This window comes from Myiozetetes cayanensis, unplaced genomic scaffold (genome assembly GCF_022539395.1).
Source record: "Myiozetetes cayanensis isolate MyiCay16 unplaced genomic scaffold, myiCay2020 scf5-8, whole genome shotgun sequence".
NCBI lineage: Eukaryota > Metazoa > Chordata > Aves > Passeriformes > Tyrannidae > Myiozetetes > Myiozetetes cayanensis.
In genome coordinates this window covers 15896359-15915577 of record NW_026087742.1, presented here as the reverse complement: position 1 = coordinate 15915577, position 19219 = coordinate 15896359, and the positions used below count along the sequence as shown (strand labels likewise).

The 19219-nt window shown below is 55.9% G+C and overlaps 3 protein-coding genes across 3 annotated transcripts; all 3 read left to right on the top strand.

The window, feature by feature from the left end:
- Positions 1 to 1416: 1416 nt before the first annotated feature.
- SPCS2 (signal peptidase complex subunit 2) lies at positions 1417 to 6524 on the top strand. The gene is made up of 5 exons (XM_050334186.1): positions 1417 to 1495; positions 4527 to 4610; positions 4917 to 5081; positions 5819 to 5949; positions 6269 to 6524. The coding sequence occupies exons 1-5, from the start codon at positions 1457 to 1459 to the stop codon at positions 6453 to 6455; spliced, it is 606 nt and encodes a 201-aa protein (XP_050190143.1). The 5' UTR covers positions 1417 to 1456; the 3' UTR covers positions 6456 to 6524.
- Positions 6525 to 8242: 1718 nt separating this feature from the next.
- Positions 8243 to 11076, top strand: NEU3 (neuraminidase 3). Its single transcript, XM_050333811.1, is given in 5 exon segments — positions 8243 to 8311; positions 9088 to 9132; positions 9224 to 9242; positions 9245 to 9462; positions 9581 to 11076. Coding segments are annotated over 5 exon segments (1296 nt in total). The 3' UTR covers positions 10526 to 11076.
- A 635-nt stretch (positions 11077 to 11711) lies between these two features.
- P4HA3 (prolyl 4-hydroxylase subunit alpha 3) lies at positions 11712 to 18343 on the top strand. Its single transcript, XM_050333854.1, is given in 14 exon segments — positions 11712 to 12549; positions 13013 to 13155; positions 13834 to 14054; positions 14579 to 14728; positions 14819 to 14870; positions 15047 to 15109; positions 15112 to 15203; positions 15294 to 15470; positions 15947 to 16011; positions 16172 to 16331; positions 16866 to 16928; positions 17208 to 17276; positions 17972 to 18068; positions 18211 to 18343. Coding segments are annotated over 14 exon segments (1821 nt in total). The 5' UTR covers positions 11712 to 12151; the 3' UTR covers positions 18282 to 18343.
- Positions 18344 to 19219: the final 876 nt, after the last annotated feature.

Genomic DNA, 19219 nt, shown 5'->3' with positions numbered 1-19219 from the left:
CCTTGAGTTTGGAAAAGCCCTTCAGGATCATCCAGTCCAGCTGTTCCCCCAGCACTGCCAATCCCACCAGTAAACCATGTCCCCAGGTGTCACGTCCACACAGCTTTTAAATTCCCCCAGGGATGGGCACTCACTACTGCCCTGGGCAACCCGTGCCAGGGCTGGACAACCCTTTTGGGGAAGGAATTTTTCCTAATATGTTTTGGAGGGGGAAAAATTGGTGAAAGTGGGTGTAACGACCTATTTTTTCATGTAGGGAAGCAGCTAGTGGGCAGTGAGCATCCTCCATTGCTTCTCATCGCTTGTCCCAGCCACTCTGATTCCAGTTTTTGGGCAGGGATGGATGAGATGAATCTTGTCCTGGATTTTCCAGGACAAGATTGGATTTTCTGATCCAATTTTCCTACTAGATTTCCTTACCTCAGGAGGGGGAAAGTGGCTTGGCCGTCTCCTCGCTGATGGTTACAGGGGGGAATATCGAACACCACATGGAATTCCTGCTGCCTCCAGACCTGCCCTGGGCTGGATTCCCTGTTTTGGAGGCCAGGGTTGTGAGCAGAGGGATGGTATGGCTCCTTGGATGGCTTGGCTCTCTTCCGTCCCCACATGGTAGGGATCCAGTTCTATCCTGGAACACGCATGAAACATGGGAGCCCCAAAAGTAAAGGCACCAGCAATCCTGAGCAATTCCAAAGGGAAAGCAGATGTGCTGGGTTATTTACTATTAGCTGCAAAAGGCGCCTTAATTTCCTGCCTCTCTGCCTCCTCTCTTCCCCAGCCAGTGCAGAGAAGTATCAGGTCCTGCTTGCACTGGCAGTTCAGATGGAACCACCATTGGAGCTGGGATGGAGATGAAACATGGAAGAGATCGAAGTCCTACTTCACATTGGGGCACATTCACTTTTACTCCAAGGCTGTTCTCCCAACAGCTGGGTTTGAGGTGAGGTTAATCCAGCTGTGAATCCAAGGGACCCCCAGCAGTATCTGTGTGGCATTTGCCCCTCTGTAGCCACAGCATTGGGGTCCAGCCTTGTGGCTTGGCCACACAGCAGATCTGTTGAAGATCATGGAATCATGGAATAGTTAGGGTTGGAAAAGATCTCCAGGGTCATCCAGTTCCCCCAGCACTGCCAAGGCCACCACTGTTAAATCCCTCCAGGGACGGTGACTGCGGGCAGCCCTTTTGCGGTTGGACAGGGCTTGGAGCAACCTGGTGTAGTGGAAGGTGTCCCCGCCCATGGAACTGGACGGGATTTAAGGTTCCTCCCAACCCAAACATCCCGTGATTCCAAGATTTGAACACCCCGTCCCTCACAGGAGTAACCTGAGGAGCGGACTACATTTCCCAGCGTGCCTCGCGGCGCGCGCGAGGGTGACGGGGCGTAACTTCCTCCCGCGCGGCCAATCAGGAGCGCCCAGGTGTCGCGCGCGGGGAGGGGGCAGAGACAGTGAGAAGATGGCGGCCAAAGGCGGCCGGAACGGGCTCCTGGACAAGGTACCGCGGGCGGGGCTCCTGGGCCCGCCCCGACCGCCACCCTGCCCCGGCCGGGCCCCTGGGCATCCCCCCGCCAGCCCTGGGCACCCAGCCTTCATCCCTGGGCATCCTCCCCTTATTCCTGGGCACCCATCCTTCACCCCTGGGCACCCATCCTTCACCCCTGGGCATCCCCCCCTTCACCCCTGGGCATCCCCCCCTTATCCCTGGGCATCCCTCCCTTCATCCCTGAACATCCCTCCCTTCATCCCTGAGCATCCATCCTTCACCCCTGGGTATCCATCCTTTAGTCCTGTGCATCCCCCCTCCTCATTCCTGAACATCCTCATCCCTGAGCATCCCTCCCTCATCCCGAGTATCCTCCCTCATTCCTGAACATCCATCCTTCATTTCTGAGCGTCAACCCCCTCATTCCTGAGCATCCCGCCCTTCCTTCCTATCTCCCCACCCTGTCCCTGGGCATCCACCCCCTCATCCTGAGCATCCTCATCCCTGAGCATCCTCAGGCCCAGGAGTTGGACTCGGTGATCCTTGTGGGTCCCTTCCAGCTCAGGGTATTCCATGATCCTCTGGGATGTTGGGGGGAGCAGATCTGACAATCCCAATCTCATCCCAGTAGTGTAAAGTACCTTAGGTTTGGATTAGCTTTGGTCTCAACTCGGCGTCCAGATATCGTGTCCCAGCTTCTGGGGATACTTGGCAGCCTGGGAGCTGGAATGAAAGACCTAGAGGCTCTTTTTGTGCTTCCTAAGGAGATGGAGTTGGTCTGTATCTATGGATGTATCTCCAGAGGGATGGGCTTGGCAACTTGTACTGAACTTCAAAACACAGGCACTTGCAGTTGGGATTTAAAGAGTATAGTTTTCCTGCACATGTTTGAGGTGATGTTTTCCATGCATTCCTAAGAATTCCATGGTTCTCCTTTGGAACAGTAGATTTAAGCTGTTAAGTTGGTGCTTTTAGGGCATTGTCTTTGCAGATGTGCTCAGCAGTCCTTTTGTGGTTAAACTTCCAGAACTCATGGAAACACCCTGCTCCCAAGGCATTCCTGTTCTTCCTGCCGTGTTCTCTGGATGCTGAGGGGTGAAAACCAGGAGTCATGGGGAAGGGAAATACAATGAATCCTCTAGGGAGAAACCCCTGAGGAGTTCCCACCCCAAGAACACACACGCTTGGCAATGTTCCTCCTTCTTTTCCCTGTGTGTGCCTTCGTTTCCTCTCTCTGCCTGAGGGAAGTCTGGTCATTTCTGTGAACTCTTGTATCCGTTGATGGAGTCACCTGGAATCACCTGGAGAATTCTGGCCTTAAGTCCATAATTTGTCCCAGTTTCTCCGCAGCAGGGAAATAACTGATGACCAGCGAGGCTTCGAAGCCTTAGGACATATTGCTTGTTTACCTTTCTGTGCTTCCCTGGAAGATTAAATCGGGAGTATAGGGAGATTTGTGGTTTAACTATTCCATGTTTTTTTTGGTCTTTCTGATGTCCTTGAAGTCTTTGTGATAACTGGGAAGCTATTCCCGAGCATTCCCTGCTCATCCAGGGCCACTTAAGTGTGCACAGACACGGAATTTGGGATGGTGTGGCCACAGTTCCTCCTCAGGAAATGCCTGGGGATTTCTCCCATTTAAAGCACACTGAATTAATCAAATTAATACCCATTTAAGCACAACACCAAGAGTTGGCTCCAGGACTAAAACCACTTCCTGAACACCAACTGCCTTCTGTGCCCCAGAATTGCATCATGCACTGAGGCTCTTCCAGCCTCTTGTCTCCCAGTTTGAAAAATTCCTGATTTTAGAAAGGAGGGGTTCCTTTCTTTTCATCCTTATCATAGAAAACACAGATTAGACACAGAAACGTTGTTTCCCTTGAAGAGTTTTTACACTGGTGCTCCTCTTGCAGTAGCAACAAACCTGATTTTACTTTGTGACTTGATTATTGATGTTTGTAATTCCCAAAGTGTGCTAGAAACTCCGGTGGAATATTTAAAGAGCCAAGCCAGGTACCCAGCCTAAAACTGAATGGAATGTAAAGCAGCACAAGGAATAATCCTTGGGGGAAGAAAGGTTTGTGTCAAAACACACCCAAACTTAAAAAAACCTGTGTTTTGAACTGGTTGGTTTCTTCTTTTCTCCATCAGGCTGGAACCAAAGTCTGAGTTTTTCTTTATAAGCCTTTGGAGCTCCTTTCCTCAAAGTCCTCAAACTGGATAACTGGGAGCAGTGAGGTCAAGGCTGGATGGGTTTCTTGGAAGCATTTTGATTTTCCTGTGGGATAAGGAAGCAGGGGTTGGGGGTTGGTGGTGTTACTCAAAGACTTGGACCGGGGGTTAATAATCCAATTCAGGAGCTGTAGGAGCAGGAAATAACATGAGGGAAATTGAGGATTGCTCTCCTGGCAGCTAAAATTCCATCTCCAGTCACTCAACTGAAATAAGGAATGACTTAAAATACACAGGGCTCAAAAAATAATATAGTTCAGGTGAAGGCAAACCCCTTGGAAAAGCTGAGCTGTTGTATCTGGGAATTGTTGTTAGGCAGGGACCTATTTCCAAGGAAAACCTGAATATGGAAGAACAACAGAAGCTTTTGGTTTCATCCTGGAGGATAGTTTAACTGAAACTTCATTTCTTATTTGTGCCTTTTAATTCTCCCCTTGTACCCAGATAGTTGGGGATTCTTGGAATTTTCCTCCTGCCATCCAAGAGTCCGCGTGTAACAGCAGGAATACATTCAAAGGCAGGAATTCAGTCACAATCTGGGGATGGCAGCAAATGTAGAAGCAAATTTAGAGTAAACCTGATGTGAAAAGCCCCTTCAAACCTGTGACAAGATGAACGAGCTGGAACCTGCACAGGGAACAGGTTTGGTGGTGCTGAGGGGGCTTTTGGATCCCAGATTCCCTCTGTCTCCACTGAGGTTTTCCCAAACTGGCAGCTGCTCTCTGGTTTGCCTCCTGTCTTTGTGTTCAGGGCAGGAACAAGGGCACTAGGATGAAATTCTCCTCACTCCCTTTGGTTTCCTTTGCAGTGGAAGATTGATGACAAGCCAGTGAAAATTGACAAATGGGACGGTTCGGCCGTGAAAAATTCCCTGGATGACTCTGCCAAAAAGGTACCTTCTGCCACTGCTGACTTTTTCCTTCTTGGGAAACGCTCTTATTTTCTTTTCTACTTTTTTGGGGTTGTCTGTGCCCCTATCCTTGCCAGGCCTGTAGCACCTCATGTGATTCCCATGGATTGTGCTTAATTCCCAGTGTTAATCAGCAAATTATCAGGATGCCTGGCATTAATTCTCCATGAACTCTCTGCTCAGTTTACCCGTCTCATGGAGGCTGTTTCCTCTAAACCTTTCCCAGAAACAGTTTGTCATATTCACGGAAAGCACAAAATAAACTCAGCCACTCATTTTCTCCCACAGGTTCTCCTGGAAAAGTACAAATATGTGGAAAATTTCCGCTTGATCGACGGCCGCCTCCTCATCTGCACAATCTCTTGTCTCTTTGCAATTGTTGCTTTGATTTGGGATTACCTGCACCCTTTTCCTGAATCCAAACCCGTCCTTGCTTTTTGTGTTGTCTCATATCCTTTAGAAATGTTGTCTCACTTCTACCAAAAGGCTTTGATCTTCCACATGAAGGAAACCCTTGTCTCTCCTGTTTTCAGGCCTGTGGGAATTTTTCGTCCCGAGGTCAGCTGATAATCAGACAGTTTTTCATGTGATGGGAAAATTCCTGCCTGTCTGGGTATGATGCACCCACATTTGGGTGACCTCAGAGCAAATCATTCCCTTATTCTATCCACAGTGCAGTTACAGACATGTCTGCTCTTCCCTAATACCACAGGGCAGATACTGAGAGGGAAAAGTGGAACAGAGGGAATTCTTGCCAGCACCTCTGCAGACAGATCTGGGTAGCCTGGATCCATGGGCTGAGGCCACTCTGGGAGGTTCAGCAGGGTGAAGGATTAGTGGTGGCCCTGGCAGTGCTGAGGGAACAGTTGGACTTTTCCAGCCTAAACAGTTCCATGAAAGACCTTCCAGCTCTAACCCCAGCCATGGGCAGGGACACTTTTCACTAGACCAGGTTGCTCCAAGCCCCGTCCAACCTGGCCTTGGACACTTCCAGGGAGTTAATAAGAAAATAATTTTGTTATTATTAAAGGTAAGAATTCATTAGTAATTTCTCATGCTAATGAGGCATCAGCCATGCATGAGAACGGAGTGTCACAAGAGGTGGTTAAACAATCTCTCTGAGGGGATCCGAGGGACTTCCCTGCCTGTCTTTGCAACTCCCCGATTTCCTTAACTTTCTCTGCACATATTTTGTGATGATGGGAATCCTGACCATCTACACCTCATACAAGGAGAAGAGTATTTTCCTCGTGGCTCACAGGAAAGACCCGGCGGGGATGGACCCCGACGACGTTTGGCAACTCTCCTCCAGCCTCAAACGGTACCCTTTGCTCCAACATCCCAGGCTTAGCCAGAGCCACCATTTCCATCCCTATCCCTCCAGAGCATCACCCTAAATACTCTCTTTCCATTCCAAACCTACAAATATTCTATCAAAAATTCCATGTCCTGGTCTAGAAACAGTGCCGAGTGGTTTCCTGCTGCAAATGGGTTCTGGTTCTCTTTAATCCCCCTGATTTAAGCACAGACTATAAAACTGTGTTAATTGTAGCTGTGGGTGCCCAGGTGGAGACTCCAGCCTGGGAGGGTTCTGATTCCAGCTGGGATCCTGCTCTGAGACCTCTCTGCTCTCCCTGCAGGTTTGATGACAAGTACACCCTGAAGCTGACGTTCATCAGCGGGAAAACCAAGCAGCAGAGGGAAGCCGAGTTCACCAAATCCATCGCCAAGTTCTTCGATAACAACGGGACGTTAGTCATGGAAGCCTACGAGCCAGAGGTGTCCAAGCTCCATGATAGTCTGGCCCTGGAGAGGAAAACAAAATGATCCCGGACACCGTCCCACCTTCCCGGGAACGTGCTGAGTTAACACCAATAAAGTCGAATGGCAAAGAAAGCGAATCATGGCCTCTGTTTTTGTCCTGAAATCCTATTCCATTTTTGGATTTTTAATCTTGCATCCAAGATTTCTTGAAGCTCATGGCTAAGCTTGGGCTGTGTGCTTGCAGGGCAGACCCTCAAGTTGGATTTTGGGGACCCCCGTGAGGGGAGACACGTCACTGATGCTGCCCCAGCTTCCTCCGCTGTACCTGGCAGTGCTTTATCACATGGCTCCATGTCTGGGGGCTGTTTTACTAATCCCACCTTTCCCTTCCATGTTAGGAATTCAGGACAAAACTCTTGTGTGGAACAACCGTCCCCTGGCAAACAAGTTTTCTTTATTTTTGTATTTATCTAAGTGGGGATAGATTGTTTTGTATAAAAACCTTTTATGTGTTGGGGGGGGAGGGGGGGATAAAATATGCTACTTCTGTGTGTTTGGCCACAGAGCTTCTCAAAAAGGTGTAAAAGAGGTTTTCCAAGCTGTGTCTGTCCGTCTGTCCCGCTGTTTCCTTGTGGCACCTCTTGTCCTGCGTGTCCCTTCTATAAACTGGCATTTTTTAAAAGATTTTTTGGGAGTTTTTTTTTCAATAAAAGGGAAGAACAGACATCAAACGTGTCCTGGAGCATCTCTGGGGTGTTTCAGGGGAGGTGGAGACCAGAGAGGGAATCCCAGTTCACAGAATCGTTCCCTCCTGGATTACAGGGGCTTCACTCAGCTCCCCATCACTGACTTCCAGCTCTGGGAGCTGGATATCCTGAGGTTTTGGTATTAAAGACTGAGGCAAAGGAGGCATTGAGTCCCTCAGCCTTTTCCTCATTCCCTGACACAGCTGCCCTCCACATCCAGCAAAGTATGGAGACTCTCCTTGGTCCTCCTTTTGCTGCCTATTTATTTAATGATAGGAACTGTTATCTTTCACCTCAGTGGCCAAATTAAGTTTCGGTTTGGCTTTGGTCCTTATAATTTTCTCCCTGCATCACCTCATACTATCTTTGTGGTGTCGTCGTTCCACCCCTCACCCCCCAAGTTTCCTGTCCTCTTTCTGCTCTTTTTTTCCCCGAGTTCCAACTTAAGTTCCCTGGACAACCAACGGCAGGTAATAGGGGGCCGTAAAGATCAGGGAGTTTCCTAGTAGTGTCCCTTACCCGGGCCCCAGGGAGGCAGCAGAATTCCTTGTGGGATGGGTCCAATCGGTTTATCAGACCCTCCATTCCCCTCGGAAGGGAGCGGACGATTCCCTTTTTTTTTCCCCTTGCAGAGCTCGTTGGGGTTGGCTGACTCACCCCAGGGAACCCCCCGATGGTCCTTCATCGTTTTCCTGGCCCTCACTCTCCGCACCTGTTCCATAGGGACACCTGGGAAGGTGAGGTCGGTCGGCAGGGGCACCCCAAGCCTCCATCCCGCTCTTGGGTCCCCTCCCGCCTGTTGGGAAGAGAACCTCCTCGGGAGCAGCTCCAGCACTCAGTATCCTCCCGAAATCCCACCTTTCCACCTCCTCTGCAGGGGGCTGATCACATCACCTGCCCACACCTGCGCAGGTATCGGCCCTCTGGCACCAGGACCAGGCTCTGCTGTCCCCACACTTGGATCCCCGCCCATTTCCTTGGGCTCTCCGACCGCCTGATCCGGTTCCCCCCCCTCTCCGGGAGCTGCAGGAAGAGGCGGAGCGGGGCGGCCCCGGCGCGGCGGAGGCGGTGGCTGAGGAACGGGGTCTGCGGAGGGATGCGGGAATGTGGGAATGCGGCGTGTCGGGGCACGGAGAGGATTGGGGGGTCGTGAGGAGTCATTACGTGCGGGGGGTAGGGGACTCAGGGGTTTGGGGGGCAGGGGTGTGCGGCGGGTCCGGGATGGGGGGGATTGTGGGGGGATCGGTGCATGTGGGGTGCAGGGAAGTCGGGGTTTTGGGTGTGCAGGGGGATGGAAGGGGGGTCTGGGAAAGGGAATGGGCAGGATTGGTGCATGCGGGGTGTAGGGGAGTCGGGGTGTTGGGGGTCAGGGAATGGGAAGGTCGCTGCGTGTGGGGTGAAGGGGAATCGGGGTTTGAGGGTGCAGGGCAGGTGTGCAGGGGAGTCGGACCAAGGGGGTACACGGGGAGGGCCTGGGCACTGGAGGTGGATGAGGGGGTCGGTGCATGAGGGGAAGGGGGTGAGGACATGTGGGGTGCAGGGGGGTGCACAGCGGGGGTGTCTGTCGTTGGGGGTCAGTGCTTTCTGAGGTGTGGGGGATTTATGCTGTGGGGTGTAGAGGGGGTTGCAGGGACATGGGGGTGCAGGATGGGATCCAGGTGGGAGGTCGTGCATGGGGGGGATTGGGGCAGGGGAATGCATGGGCATGGGGACTCTGGGGTGGGGACACTGGGGGACCTAAAGGAGTTGTAGGCTTGGAAGTACTGGAGAGGCACGGGGGGTGCAGAGCCCTTGGGAACAGCATGGGGAGTGGGCTTGGGGGCGAAATAGGGGAGCTTGTGCAGCACTGGGGATCAGAGGGACACGGAGACACCACAGACAGGCAGGAGAGTGGGCTGTGACCCCTCCAAGGGGCTCTGCTCTCAGTCCCCCTCTCCTACCCCGCTTAGGCCCCAGCAGGAGCCACCATGTTCCAGGCCACCACTTGCCTCAAGGTGAGTCCTTATCCCTATCCCTCCATACAGGGGGACATGAGGGCTTTTCCTGGTATTTAACCCTTTACACCCGGCATTCCCACACTTCCAGCACCAGGGAGATGGCAGGGAGAGCCCCCACTGCCACCACCATCGGAATCCCCGCTTGTCTCCCCTCCGGAGACGCTGTTCCGACAGGGAAGTGGGGTCACCTACCGCATCCCAGCTCTGCTCTACATCCCCCCGGATGAATCCTTCCTTGCCTTTGCCGAGAAACGCTCCTCAGCCCGGGATGAGGACGCCAAGTACCTGGTGCTGCGTCGGGGCTGCCGGCACGGCTCCTCGGTGAAGGTAAAATCCACCCCGCGCTGCAGGAACAACCTGTGTCCGCATCCACGCCGGGTGGTTCCAGGGTGCGGCGACGCTGGTGCACCCCACGATTGAGCCCCGTTTCCCTCATTGCCGGCAGTGGGGTCCGGTGGAGGAGCTGTCGGCGCTGGCGCTGCCCGGCCGCCGCACCATGAACCCGTGTCCGCTCCTCGATGCCAGGAGCGGCACCATCTTCCTCTTCTGCATCTGCGTGGAGCAGGGGAAGACAGAGCAGCACCAGATCTGGAGGGGGAGCAGCGCCGCGCGTCTCTGCTTCTCCACGAGCGCCGACGGCGGCCGCAGCTGGGCCCCGCTGCGGGACGTGACGGACGAGGCCGTCGGCGCCGACCTGTCCCGCTGGGCCACCTTTGCCGTGGGGCCGGGCCACGGCGTGCAGCTGGATTCGGGGCGGCTCGTGGTGCCGGCGTACACCTACTACATGCACGGGCTCCTGTGCGGGGCCGCTCGGCTGCCCTGCTGGACCCGCCAGCACTCCCTCGTCTTCTACAGCGATGACGGCGGGCGCCGCTGGCACAAGGGCGCCCTGCTCGCCGGCGAGCGCACGGGCGAGTGCCAGGTAGCCGAAATCCGCGGCGCCCAGCCGCCCTTGCTGTACTGCAGCGCCCGTGCCCCGCACGGCTGCCGCGCCGTGGCGCTCAGCGCCGACCGCGGGCTGCGCTTCCAGCGCCCGGCGCGCTGCCCGGCGCTGGCCGAGCCCCCGCACGGCTGCCAGGGCAGCGTGGTGAGCTTTGCCGCGCCCGCCGGCACCGCCGGGGCGCCCACGTGGCTGCTCTACTCCCACCCCACCGACCGGCGCCACCGGCGCGATTTGGGTGTCTACCTGAACCCGTCGCCGCTGGACGGGGCGGGCTGGCGGCGCCCCTGGGTGCTGCACGCGGGGCCTGCCGGGTATTCCGACCTGGCCGTGTGTCCAGGCAGAGTTTTCGGCTGCTTGTTCGAGTGCGGCACCGCCAGCGCCTGCGAGGAGATCGTCTTCTGCCTCTTCACCCTGGACTCCTCTGATCAGAACCTCAAGGCTTCCTAAAAACAGACCTGTGTTAGTCAAGGGGGTCACTCCTGACTGCTGGTATCCCGATCCAGACCTCCCCAGGATGTTTTGGATGCTCCAGAGGCTCAGCATCGTGTCGCTTTTAATTTTATATTTAATTATGGCTTTTTAATCACCCATCAGTTGGTGGTGGTAGAGGATCTGCTGCAGGCTGGCCAAGGGGTGCTGGCACAGCACCCAAAATGATGCTGCTCCTCCAAAAATGGGCATTTTTCACCTGGTAGCAGCAAAAAAGTGCCACCGAGAGCAGCTGGTTCCCTGAGGCAGAAGTCCCCTAAAGTCTTATGTAAGTTAAAAATGTTTCCAGTCCCTGTGTCGCCCTCATGTGGCAGAGAGAATTCCTATTTTTTATCCTGTTTTATTCCAATTGCCTGCTTTGGGCCTGTATTCCCATAGGAAAAAGAACTCTGGTCTTGCAGGGATTTTTTTATTCTGCTCCATAGGAATGGGTTGTGGCATCCTGACGGCGACAGCAACCTCACAGTCCTGTGCTGCTGGCAAATAAAGTCCTCCCAAAGCAGGTGAAATCCAACCAGTATTGGGGAAAAAAAACTGGGAAAAGCCCTGCACCCATCATGTCTTTGCACTCATCACCCCATGGTGGAGAACAGGGCTGGCCCCTCACAGCCCCTCAGCGCAGGCACCCTCGGAAAACCACACTTCCCATTTCTTGGCCCTGCTTTTGGGAATTCAGCCAGTTCTGGCCCATTTTCCCTGGGAGGCTCCAGGGTTCCAGGGGCTGGGGGTACTTTGGGGTGCCATTGTGGTGCTGTCCCCACAGAAGGGGTACCTGAGCACCTCCTCCAACAGGGTTTTCTCCTAAAAAGGGTTCTTCCATGGTGAGTGTCCACATATTGATTGGGAACGAAGTGGGATGTTCCCAACCCGCCACCCTCAACCCACTGGGACAGGATGGATAGGGACAGGACAGAATGGGATGGGGACAGGATGGGATTATGACAGGACAGAGTGGAGTCAGGCAGCAGAGGACACATAGGAGGGGGACAAGGATGGGATAGGGACAGGACAGGATGGGGAGAGACAGGAGTGGGCCAGTCCAGCTGAGCACAGGGCAGGGTGGGGACAGGAAAGATGGGGATGGGATGGGAACAGAGGACAGCAACAGGCAGGATGAGTCCAGAACAGTTTGGGGACAGACAAAAGGTAGGATGGGATGGGGACAGGAAGGATGAGTGCAAGGCAGGAAAAGGGACAGGTAGGATGGGGGCAAGATAGAATAGGGACAGGGACAGGCAGGATGAGGGCAGACAAAAGTGGGACAGGGTGAGATGGAGACAGAGGACAAAATGGGGACAGGCAGGAGCAGGACAGGCAAAATGAAGCTGAGGACAGGGCAGGATGGGACCAGCAGGGAATAGGGAGAGGGACAGGCGGGATTAGTTTGTGGCAGGACGGAGACAAGAGAGGGACAAGCAGGATGGGGACAGGGACAGGCAAGAGGGGGAACAGCACCACCCTTCCCCTCCCCAGCCAGCGTGGCGGATCCGGGAAACCCCCACCCCTCTACCCCCCTTTTCCCCCATAAAGGCGGGGCCTCTCCGCCCCTTCCCCCCTCCTTTCTCCGGCGGCGGCGGCGGCCGGATGCGGGCGCTGGAGCTGGGGTCACTGGTGACACTGGGAGTGCTGGGGGCGCTGCTGGGACGGGGAGCACTGGGAATACCGGAGGTACTGGGAGCGCTGAGGGTACTGAGGATTCTTTGCGTGCTGTTGGCACTGGGGGAACCTGGAGCACTGAGAGCACTGCTGGCACTGGGGGCGCTGAGGGCACTGGAGGCGCTGGGGGCACTTGGAGCACTGGGGGCACTTGGAGCACTGGGGGTACTGGGGGCGCTGCTGGCGCTGCTGCCGCCCCCCGCCCCGGCCGAAACCTTCTCGGCGATGCTGAGCGTGCGAGCAGCGCTGGGCGCCGAGCGCCGCCTGCTCCGCCGGCTCCGGTCCTACCTGCGGGAGGAGAACGCCCGCCTCCGCCGCCTCCGCAGGTACTGCAGACTCCCCACCCCGCCGCGGTCACGCGTGGGGGCACCTGCAGCGTCCCCTCCCCTCCAGCCGCCCATCCTGCCCACCCAGCCCCAAGGGTGGGTGATGCCCTGGCAGTGAGGGGGGTTAATCCATCTCCACCTCCCCGCAGCACCCGATTTTCGGGGTGCCCCCAACTGAAAGAGGATGGGGAGCTCAGACCGTACACTGCTTGTGGGCCCCCCAGCCGTGCCACTGGACGGGGACATGGCCTCCCCACCCCCGGGGATGTGACTCACAGCATCCCCAAGGCACAGCCCATCCCACGCACCCACCAGGGATGCGGGTGGACAATCCCTCAGCTCTGGCTTTGGCCCAAAAGTGGACACCGAGGCAAAGCCACCCAAGGATGGGGGGACTCAGCCCCCACCCCGGGGGTGTGACCACTGAGGAGCATCAAGGTGTCACCCAGTGGGTGCCTTGTAGGTTCTATGAGAAGGTCCAGGTGCTGCACCAGGACCCCGAGGCCTCGGTGGACAATCCCTTGCTGGCCTTCAGCCTCATCAAGCGCCTCCACTCCGACTGGCTCAACATCATCTACAGCGACGAGGCCACCAGGAATGCCCAGGGTATGGCCACGTGTCCCCTCTGTCACCTGGCAGAGCCAGGAAGTGGTGAGGAAAGGGTGGATGGAAAAGCAGAGGGGAATGGGTGGAGGAGCAGGAGAATAGATGGAGGAGCAGAACATATGGAAGAGCAGGAGAATGGACGGAGGAGGTCAGTGGGTAGAGGAGCAGGAGAAGAATGGGTGGAGGAGCAGGGGAATGGATGGATGGAGAAGAGGTAAATGGGTGGAGGAGCAGAATGTGGAAGAGCACAAGAATGGACAGAGGAGAAGGGTTAACAGATAGAGGAGCAGGAGAATGGAGCCAAAGAATGGATGGAATAGCCAGGGAATGGATAGAGGAGCCAGGGAATGGATGGAATAGCCAGGGAATGGATGGAGGGGCCAGGGAATGGATGGAGAAGCCATAAAATGGGTGGAGGAGCAGAATGGATGGAGAACCCAGGGAATGGATGAGGGAATGGAACATGTGGAGGAGCAAGGGAATGGATGGAGGAGGAGAGCAGGTGGAGAAGCAGAAGAACGGTTGGAGGAGCAGGCAAATGGATAAGGGAGTGGAACATGTGAAGGACCACAATGGATGGAGAAGAAGGAGAATGGATGGATGTGGGTCCCTAGGGATTGAGAAGGGCTGACAGGGGTGATTACACCCCAAAACCTGCACCCCATTCCCACCCTGCAGCACTCCATGCTGGTCTCAGGGAGGTGGAGCAGGAGCTGCCTGGAGCCGAGGACCTGGACGGAGCCGCCCGGGCGCTGATGCGGCTGCAGGACGTCTACGCCCTCAGTGTCAAGGGTTTGGCCAGCGGCATCTTCCAGAGATCTGGCACTGACCACCTGCCCCTCTACAGCCCCAACCGGCGCGTCTCCCTGTCCGCCGACGACTGCTTCCATGTGGGAAAGGTGAGGGCAAGCCCCACCACCCCACACAAAGCTTTTTCAGCCCAGGACATTGCTTCCATAGGGATAGACATTGCGTTTTCTTCGCTTGGGAAGAGATGGAGGTGCAGGTGCAGATGGGGATGGAGACTGAGACGGAAAGGGAGATGGAGATGAGCAGAATGGATGGGGATGATGTGGGAGGGAATGGGGATGGAGATGGGAATAAGAAAGTGACAGGATGTAATGGGACAGGATGGGTGGGTGCAATGGGGTGGGATAGAATGGCATGAGGATGGGATAGAATGGGATGGGAGAGGACAGGGTAAGGCAAGGGTGGAAGGAGATAGGGTTGAGATTGGGATGAGGATGGTGATGGGGATAGGATGGGATAAGAAGGGGATGGGATGGGTCAGGATGGGATAAGGGTGGGGATGTGGTGGGATGGTAGAGAAGGGGATGGGATGGGATGGGATGGGATGGGAAGGGGACAGGATGCAGGCCAGGATGGCCCAGCTGGCGGGTCCAGGTGATGTGTTGCCTCACAGGTAGCCTATGACACAGGTAACTATTACCACTCCATCGCGTGGCTGGAGGAGGCCGTCAGCCTCTTCCGCCTCTCCTATGGCAGCTGGAACCCGGAGGACAGGAGCAGCCTGGAGGATGCTCTGGACCACCTTGCCTTCTCCTACTTCATGGTACAGCCACAAGCCCCCTCCATCCCCACAGTATCCATAGAGACAAACCACAGAGAGGGGATGCTCATGCCTCTCCACTCCCCCATCCAGGCTGGAAACATCTCTCATGCCTTGAGCCTCTCCAGGGAGTTTCTCCACTACGGTATGTGGGACAACCTTGGCTGCAGAAGGATGAGGGGAGAGGTTTTGGTATGCCCCCATCAGCTCTGCGTGACAACAGCTTCCTTCACCCCATTTCTTGCCCCCACATGGGGCAGTTCCCCAGGGAAGGGGGGTGATGGGGACATGGCATTTTGGGTGACACCACCTCTCCGGCAGATCCCAGTAATCAAAGGGTGACCAGGAACGTGGCCAAGTATGAGAAGCTGCTGGAGATGGGGACGGGGTGAGCGCCAGACCTCTGAGACGCCCCAACAGTACCCGCCTGCAGAGCCGGGACACCTACGAGGAGCTGTGCCAGCGCCCCAGGGGGCAGGTGGGGCTAGCAGGGGGGGCCATGGTCACCCCCCAACCACCTTATCACCTCCCTGCCCCTTATGCCCTCCTTTGTCCCCTTTCTTCCCAGCCAGCCCCAGAGCAGCTCCTGCAGCTTGGCTGCTCCTATGAGACCAACAGCAATCCCTACCTCCTCCTCCAGCCTGCCAAGAAGGAGATGGTCAGGATCCGACCCTATGTGGCTCTGTACCATGATTTCATCAGCGATGCTGAGGCTGAGACCATCAAGTGGTTGGCAGGGCCCTGGGTGAGCCGTCCCTGTCCCCAGGGATGTCTCCTTCCTGGAGGAGGGCGTCCCGAGAGCTGAATGCAGAGATAGGAGGGGTTTTAAGGCAAAGCTCAGCCAAAGCCTTCTCCAGCAAGTCCAGGCTGGACAGGGCTTGGAGCAATATGGTCTAGTGGAAGGTGTCCCTGCCCATGGAGGGGGGTGGAACTGGATGATCTTTAAGGTCCCTTCCAACCCAAACCAGTCAGTGATTCTATGAGACCCTTGGGATTATGAGCCAGACAAAAGATTTTCTGGGGAGAAATCAAGTTCACACGTGCACCTAAACCACTTCCTAACCAAGCCTGACTTGGTGATACCCACCTGTTGGATCTGTAGGACACCTTGGGGTGGGGATGTTTGGCAACCACTGGCAAGCACCAGCTTCGATCCTGACTGGGGTCTCTGCTCGGTGTGAGGGTCCCCATGTGCAGCAACCTCCCCCATTTGTCCTGCAGCTGCAGAGATCCGTGGTCGCCTCTGGGGAGAAGCAGCAGAAAGCCGAGTACCGGATAAGCCAGAGGTGGGAGTCAGCCCCTGCCTTGTCCTCCAGCCAGTGGCACCACCGTGGCCACCACCGAGGTGGCAGTGGAGCCACACTGGGCAGGCCTGGTGCCTCCAGCAGCGCCACAAGGGCTAAGCCCAGCCTGAATCGGGGGGCTGAAGGTGTGGTGGTCCCGCAGTGCGTGGCTGAAGGACACGGCTGACCCCGTGGTGAGGGCCCTGGATCGGCGCATCGCTGCCGTCACCGGCCTGGACCTGCGGCCACCCTACGCAGAGTACCTGCAAGTGGTCAACTACGGGCTGGGAGGCCACTATGAGCCACACTTCGACCACGCCACGGTCAGGGAGCTGCCTGGGCGGACTATGGGGAGGGCCACGGGTGGGCCGTGGGGTGATGTTCCTGTGGTGTTCTTGGGGTGCTCTTTGGAGTGCTCCTGGGGTGGCCTCTGGGATATTCCTGGAAGTGGTCCATGGGGTGGGCTCTGGAGTGGTCCCTCATGTTCCTGGAGATGGACCCTGAGGATGGTCTTTGGGGTGATTCCTCAGATGTTCCTGAAGGTGCACCATGGGGTGGTTCCCGGAGGTGAACCCTGGGGTGGTCCCTCAGAATGTTCCTGGAGATGGACCCTGGCAGGGTGGGTGGTCCCAGGATGGTGATCCCTGGGTGGGTGCCTGGGAAGGGGGAGGAGGGAGGAAGGAGGTGAGGGAAGAGGGAAGGAAGGAGGGGGAGAAAAGAAGGGAGAGGGAGGGATTTCACAGGGAGGGGGAGCAGCTCGGAGCTGTTGGGGCATGAGGTGCCTCTGGGCTGAGGTGCATCAGCACAGGACTGTTCCCACGGGACTGACCATTCCTACCTCGTCACTCTTGGAGCAGTCCAGGAAGAGCCCCCTTTACAGAATGAAGTCGGGCAACAGGATCGCCACAGTCATGATCTATGTGAGTCCTCCCTCACTGCCACACCTGGAGACACGGCCCTGCCGGTCACAGTAGGGTTCAGAGTGAACGGGGTGCGAGATGGGCAAGGGCAGCCCTCCAATGCTGCAGTGGGGTGTTAAACGCCAACGTTTGGGGAGTATTTCAGAACTTGTGGGGTGACAAAGCAAGGGAAATGCAGTTGGGGACCGAGGGAGGAGTCGTGCCTCAGTTTCCCTGTGCACAGCAGCTAGATCTTGGGAAGAGGGACAACCATGGCTCCTGTTTTTGCTCCTTTTCCAGCTGAGTGCAGTGGAGGCTGGGGGCTCCACCGCCTTCATCTACGCCAACTTCAGCGTGCCTGTGGTCAAGGTGAGGGGGACCCACTGAACCCCCAGGAGCAGGGAAGGGGGGGATGCTGCTCCCAGGATGTCAGCTCTTGCAGGGAATTGTGCTCGAGCCTGTTCTGATGCTAAACCCCAATCCTGGGGCTCCTAGCCCTGTTTTGGGGTGACAAACCTAAACCCCAGATCTCCCTGTTTTGGGATGCCAAAATCCTTTCTCTGGGATCCCAGCTCTGTTTTGGAGTGACAAATCCTAACCCTGGGACTCCCAGCACTGTTTTGGGATGTAAAAATCCAGTTTCAGGGATGCTAGCCCTGTTTTGGGGTGCTAAACTCCAACCCCAAGGATCCCAGCCCTGTTTTGGGGTGCCAAAATCCAGCCCTGGGGCTCCTGGCTCCCTTTGCAGGGTGTCAAACCCTGATCCCACAGCTCCCAGCTCTGTTTTGGGGTGCCAAACCTCAATCTCAAGCCAGGGCTCCCTGATCTATTTTGGGGTGCCAAACCCCAATCTCAGGGATACCAGCCCTGTTTTAAGGTGCCAAAGCTCAGCCCTGGGCTCTGGCTCCTTTTGAGGGGCATCAAATCCTGCAGTTCCCAGCTCTGCTTTGGGGTGCCAAACCCTAACCCTGGAGCTCTCACCTGTGTTTTGGGATGCCAAAATATCCAGTCTCAGGGATCCCAGCTCTGCTTTAGGGTGCCAAAATCCAGTCTCTGCTCCTCAGAATGCCGCTCTTTTCTGGTGGAACCTGCGGAGGAACGGGAACGGTGATGGTGACACTCTCCACGCCGGCTGCCCTGTCCTGGCTGGGGACAAGTGGGGTGAGAGAGACTGCTGGGTGTCACCCTGGGGTGACAAAGGGTTGGATGGGCGGGGAACACACAAAAATCCTGGATAACAGGAAAAAAGGTCCCCAGTATCAGCACAGGGACAGACCGGGATCTGTGTCCTTGTCCCTTCCAGTGGCGAATAAGTGGATCCACGAGCACGGGCAGGAGTTCCGGCGGCCATGTGGTGCCGACCCGTGGGACTGAGCCATCGTGGGATCGTGGATGTGGCAAAGCCATCCCAGCACAGCATGTTCCCAAGGCTGGAGCGAGAGAGGGAGGGAGGAAGTGGGTGGAAACATAGTGGGGGGTGATCCGGGGTGGGGGGATGTCACTTGCTCAGCCATGACCAAATTGTGTGGAAATAAAGTGAAAGGGCACTAAGCTGGAGTCTCTTTTGGGGTGACAAACCTAATCCTGGGGCTCCCAGAGCTGTTTGGGGATGTCAAAATCCAGTCTCAGGGATCCCAACTCTGTTTTGGGGTGTCAAAACCTCACTTTCAGAGCTCCCATCTGTGCTTTGAGGTGCCAAAATCCGGTCTCAGGGATCCCAGCTTTGTTTTGGGGTGCCAAAACCTCGATCCCTGTGCTCCCATCCATTTCTTAGGATGCCAGAATCCAGTCTCAGGGAGATGGCAGCTCCTTCCAGCCCTCCTGGCTCCCTGCCTGCCCGCAGACATATTCCCCTTCTGCTGCAACCACAGCTCTTCAGTGACTGGAAGGCCAAGAGGAGAGAGCCAGGATCTCCAGCAGCGCCTGGAGATTGGGCAGCTGATCCCCCTAGGCACTTCCCAGGAGAAACAATCCGGATGAAGTGAGGGTCTCGCTGAAGGACACCATTGGCACAGAAACTCTGTGTCCATCCAGCCTCATCTAAGAACATTTGGATGAGATTCAAATCCTCTGGGATGCCCCCAGCTCCCCACGGGGGCCGAGGCAACCACGTCACCTCTCAGGCTCTTTCCTAACTGGAAGAAAAAAGGATAAAAATAATGAAGGGGGATGGAAACAGCAGGCAGACCTCTCCCAAGGGCTCTCCTGCTCACTTTCAGTTAAAAAATGTGCATTTATCACTCCTTGGCTGCTATCCAGCCCTGGCTTAACCCTTCCATAGGCACACAGGAGTGGAGGGGAGCTGCGAGCAG